We start from the raw sequence: 6026 nt of genomic DNA on the forward strand, positions 1-6026 counted from the left end.
ATATATAATATATATATACATATACATAAAAATCTGTAAGGATACACATACACACACATATATATATATATATATATATATATATATATATATGTGTGTGTGTGTGTGTGTGTGTGTGTGTGTGTGTGTGTGTGTGTGTGTGTGTGTGTGTGTGGATACATATATATATAATTTTTGTTTAGTTTCTTAGAGCGAAATGAATTGTCAATCCTTCTGTACATGACCAGGTATTCTTGACATTTCTTTTGCGAATATAGTAAGTTATAGAAGCATCCCGTGGGAATCTGATTCTGATCAGGAAAAGGAAAACTATTACTGCTACGAAAAACTTTATTGTTTCGGAGATGCAATCGCCATCATATGTGCTAAAATTAACACAAACTTTATATAAAAAACGCACACAAAGATCAAAGAAGCATATGATACAGAAAAAAAATTAACAGGTACATATCAGTTGTAAAAAGAGCTAGTTTAAGGTAACCATTTAATGGGTGGATGATTATTCATATGGTAAATAAGGGGGTTTAAAGTAGTACCACTGAGATCTGGTTCGATGTTAAAGATTTGTAATGCTTCAGCTATGGTCTGGTCAATTTTGGGGGGATTAGAGGGCAAAATTTGGAATTCAGTGGCATGGGTGCTTGTGAAATTTGACCTACGAAGAAAAGATATTGCAGTCTCAGTTAATTAGCGTTTCCACTCTCTTAATTTTGTAAATGTGAGGAATGTTGCTCAGAAAATGAAGTCCGAGGCCAGTGAATGTTGGTTTCCTGTAGGTGTTGACAGATAAACAACGGGAAACACATATATATACACATATATGTATGTGTATACATATATACATACATATATTCATATATATGTTTGTGTGTGTTTGTGCATATATACTAGTGTGTGTTCATAGATTTATGTACACGCCTATACATGTTCATTTTTGTATATAGATACAAAAACAAAATTCATTGATTTATATTAGTTCACGTATTTATCACCACCTGTTTCTGAAGTAGATAAACACACATTTATATGCTGACATAATATGTAACATAATATATGATATAAAGGATATTCGAAATATAGAAAATTTCCAAAACAAGATAATTATGTACAATAGTTATAGATAGACTTGAACATAACTTAAAATATAACTGCTAAAAAAAATAACAAAAATAAAAAATATATCAATGTATAACTAAAAATAAAGACAAAAAGGAAACAAAACTAAACAAATAGATTAATGTATGAATAAAAATAAAGATAAAAACAAACGTCTTTATAGCAGACACTCATTATCTTATTGACAAATACTAAGATGGTATTTCAAGGGCTGGAAAATTATTCCCACGGTGAAAAGGCCTCCAGTAAAACGTACGTACGAACACACATCGCAAACAGTATATAAGGGGAAGTGTCAGTCACTAACCATGTCTCTCAAGGTACGAAATCCTCCTCTATATCGGAAGGAAGTCTTCAACGTGCGAAAGTATTTGCGGTGATGACATTAATCAGTGAATGTGAAAGTGGTGCGGTAAAAATTCTTTGAATGGCGAGAGTAGTGTTTACATTTGCTTCAAATTATATATATTTTGATACGTACACACACACATATATATATAGATATATAAATGTATGCATGTATATATATATATATATATATATATATATATATATATATATATATATGTGTATGTATATATATATGTTAGTGTGTGTGTGTGTATGTAAGTGCATATATAAATATGTATATATACATATATATGTATATATACACAAATGTATATGAATATATACATATATATGTATATATATATATATATATATATATATCTTTTTATATATACGCTATTAATTGCATATAACTACATATACATATATACAAACACATACATTTATGCATATATTCATTGTGTAGATACACCGTTCATCGATCGACGATGAATTCATTCATTATTTTTTTTCTATTTGTTCCTGCACCTAATAAGCACCTCGTCCCATTAAGCACATGTAATCTCCCTTTCCTTCCTCGTTAGTAAATGTAGATAATGTGATACTCCGTCGGCAGGTCGTCGTTCTCGCCTGCGTGGCTGCCGTTGCTCTGTGCGACAAGGCCCCAGTCTACGCCCCTCCTCCCCCCGCCTACGCCCCTGCACCTTACCACGCCCCCGAACCAGCCTACCACGCCCCTGCACACTACGAGCCCGAATACCCTGATGTATGTATACAATCAGAATAGTTTTTTCCAACCATCATTGATGACATTATTATTGAAGCCTATATTAACCAAATCATTATTACACGTCGCTGTTATTTTTTTATTTAACGTACAATGTTACTATATTGATAGTATATGGTGAGATCCATGGATACTTACTGAGAAACATGTCTAATTCCATTGTCACCTTTCCAGGTGCCACCGAAGTACAACTACAACTACGGTGTCGCCGATGGCTACTCCGGCGCCAACTTCGGCCACTCAGAGTCCCGCGACGGCTACAAGACCGAGGGCAGCTACACCGTCGACCTCCCCGACGGCCGCAAGCAGATCGTCACATATGTGGACAACGGCGACGGTCTGATTGCTGAGGTCACCTACGAGGGCGAGGCTCAGTACCCCGAGCACACTCCCGCCTACAAGCCCGCTCCCCCCGCCTACGGCCCCCCTCCCCCCACCTATGCCTAACATGTTTTAGAGTGCCAGAGATATATTCATCAAATTGTATTTATTTTTATACAAGAAATAAAGGCTAGTTTGAAAAAATATGCCCTTTTTCCTACATCCAATGAAAATGAAACACACAATGAAGATTCAGAAACTGATTAGAATAGATAAGAAAACTCATTTCTTGGATTTTATCAAAGTCAGTTATACAACAGAAATCAAGACTGAGATACAAGTAAACTAGTCTCATAAATATTGACAGATAGAGTTAACATAAGACAGTGCAACATGTGCATTTGTGAGCATCGACTGCAGTTTTCTTCAAAAACTGAGACCATCAACTGGTAATCCAAAGGACTCAATTACAAACTCTCACATTTACAGATGAAATGGAAAAGAATATTTTAAATATGGAAAGCCATCATCACAACCCATTACAGTACATGTTTATATATGAAACAACCACATGCACAAATATATAGATATGATTATATAAATTTACAAGTATATATATGCTCACACACACATTTTTTTTTCTTTTTTTTATTATAGTGAAGAAATTCTCAATCCTTTAGTACATGTCCAGGAATTTCTTGCTATATCTTCTTCTAATGTAGGTGAGTTATAGAAGTGTCCCGTGTGAATCTGATTCTGGCCAGAAAAAGGAAAGCCATTATTTCTGAGAGACTCTATTGTTGCAAACGTTTTGGAGATGCAATCGGCATCATCAGTGCTAAAAGTAGATACAAAATTTATATAGAAAAACTTGCTTACAAGGATTGAAGAAACATATGATACAGAAAAAATGAAAAGGTACATATAACTTCTAAAAAAAAAGTATACTTTCAGGTAACTAACTACTTAACGCGTTAATGGTTGTTCACATGGTAAATAGAGTAGTTGAAGTAGTTGTATCATTGAGCTCTGGTTTCATGTTAACGATGTAGGGAGCTTGGGCTATGGTCAGGTCAAATCTGCTTGAATGGGAGGGCAAGATCTGGAATTCAGAAATGCTAAATGGGTGGTTATGAAATTTGATCCATGCAGAACAGATATTGTAAGCACAGGTGATTAATGTTTTCTAGCTCTTAATTTTGTAAATGTGAAGTATGTAGCAAAGAAAATGAATGTTGGTTTTCTGTGGTTATTGACAAACAACCTACAGGAAACACACACACATACATAGATATATGTACATATATATGCATATATATAAATAAATATATATATATATATACATATATATATATATATATATATATATATATAAACATATACGTACAAATATATATATGTATGTATATGCATGCAAATGTATAAATACATATATACATATACATGTATATATATATATATATATATATATATATATATATATATATATATAATATATGTGTGTGTGTGTGTGTGTGTGTGTGTGTGTGTGTGTGTGTGTGTGTGTGTGTGTGTGTGTGTTTTTGTATATAGATACAGAGATAAAATTAGTTGATATCTATTTGCTCACGGAATTATCTTTTTCTGAAGCAGATAAACACCCATTTATATGCTGACATAATCCCTTATGTGATATCATATATGATATGCAATATTGATAATAGCCATAAAGTATATTTCAACTTGAAATACAGTTGCTTAAACATAAAACAAAATTAAACAAATGTACAAATAAAGATAAAGATAACGTCTTTATAGCAGACACTCATTATCCTATTGACAATTACTAAGATGGTATTTCAAGGGCTGGAAAATTATTCTCACGGTGAAAGGGCCTACGGCAGAACGTGCGTACGAACACACATCGCACACATTATATAAGGAGAAGTGTCAACCACTAACCATCATACGTTCACTAACCATGTCTCTCAAGGTACGAAATCCTCCTGTATATCGGAACGAAGTCTTCAACATGCGAAAGTATTTACGATGTTAATATTAATCAGTGAATGTGAAAGTGGTCCGGGAAAAATTATTTGAATGACGAGAGTAGTGTTTACATTTCTTTAAATGATATATATATATATAGATAGATAGATAGATAGATAGATAGATACGTACACACACACACATATGTATATGTGTTTAAATATATGTAGGTATATATAAATATACATATTTATGTATAAGTATATATATGCATATATGTGTGTATGTATATGTATGCTTACATATAATTATATATACAGATACATACTGTGTATGTATATATATATATATATATATATATATATTATATATATATATATATATATATATACATATTTGATACACATATATATATACATGCACATATATATACATATACCTATACATACACTCATACATTTATGTATATATTGATTGTATAGATACACCGTTCATCGATGGACAGTGAATTCATTTATCCATTTTTTTTATTTGTTCCTGCACCTAGTAAACACCTCGTCGTATTATGGACAGGTCATCTTCCTTTCCTTCTTCGTTAGTAACTGTAGATAATGCGAGAATCTGTCGGCAGGTCGTCGTCCTCGCCTGCGTGGCTGCCGTTGCTCTGTGCGACAAGGCCCCAGTCTACGCCCCTCCTCCGCCCGCCTACGCTCCTGCACCGTATCACGCCCCCGAACCTGCCTACCACGCCCCTGCACACTACGAGCCCGAATACCCTGATGTAAATATTTATACAATCAAATTATTTTTTGTCAGTTCCCATTGATGACTTTGCTACTGAGGCTTCTATCAACCCAGGCATTATTGCACTGCGCTGCCATATTTTCATTTAACATATACTACATTGATTCCGTGAAAATAGAAAGTTCCAGGGATATTTACTGAGAAACATTTTTCTTTCCCTTGTCATCTGTCCAGGTGCCCCCGAAGTACAACTACAACTACGGCGTCGCCGACGGATACTCTGGCGCCAACTTCGGCCACACTGAGTCCCGCGACGGATACAAGACCGAGGGCACCTACACCGTCGACCTTCCCGACGGCCGCAAGCAGATCGTCACATATGTGGACAACGGCGACGGTCTGATTGCTGAGGTCACCTACGAGGGCGAGGCTCAGTACCCCGAGCACACTCCCGCCTACAAGCCCGCTCCCCCCGCCTACAAGCCCGCTCCCCCCGCCTACGGCCCCCCTCCCCCCACCTATGCCTAAGATGTCTTAGAGTGTCAGATATATATTCATCAAATTGTATCTATATTTATACATGAAATAAAGATATTAATTTAATCATTCAAAACTTTATATATCCTTTCAATTGTAAGGAAACACACAAGCCTCAGAAATTATTTAGAATGAATTAAGAAACTTTAAATGCCTTTCAAATTATGAAATACGTAGTGATACAGAAGTTCAAGATTGAAATATGTCTTTACTGATTAGTCAT

At 34.7% G+C, this 6026-nt stretch overlaps 2 protein-coding genes across 2 annotated transcripts; both read left to right on the forward strand.

Moving 5' to 3' along the window:
• Nucleotides 1-1421: 1421 nt before the first annotated feature.
• LOC119599414 (cuticle protein 19.8-like) lies at nucleotides 1422-2758 on the forward strand. Its single transcript, XM_037949182.1, has 3 exons — nucleotides 1422-1436; nucleotides 2063-2212; nucleotides 2408-2758. The coding sequence occupies exons 1-3, from the start codon at nucleotides 1425-1427 to the stop codon at nucleotides 2678-2680; spliced, it is 435 nt and encodes a 144-aa protein (XP_037805110.1). The 5' UTR covers nucleotides 1422-1424; the 3' UTR covers nucleotides 2681-2758.
• Nucleotides 2759-4509: 1751 nt separating this feature from the next.
• On the forward strand, nucleotides 4510-5867 carry LOC119599398 (cuticle protein 7-like). Its single transcript, XM_037949170.1, has 3 exons — nucleotides 4510-4526; nucleotides 5154-5303; nucleotides 5501-5867. The coding sequence occupies exons 1-3, from the start codon at nucleotides 4515-4517 to the stop codon at nucleotides 5792-5794; spliced, it is 456 nt and encodes a 151-aa protein (XP_037805098.1). The 5' UTR covers nucleotides 4510-4514; the 3' UTR covers nucleotides 5795-5867.
• Nucleotides 5868-6026: the final 159 nt, after the last annotated feature.

Source organism: Penaeus monodon, chromosome 42 (genome assembly GCF_015228065.2).
Source record: "Penaeus monodon isolate SGIC_2016 chromosome 42, NSTDA_Pmon_1, whole genome shotgun sequence".
Lineage (NCBI taxonomy): Eukaryota > Metazoa > Arthropoda > Malacostraca > Decapoda > Penaeidae > Penaeus > Penaeus monodon.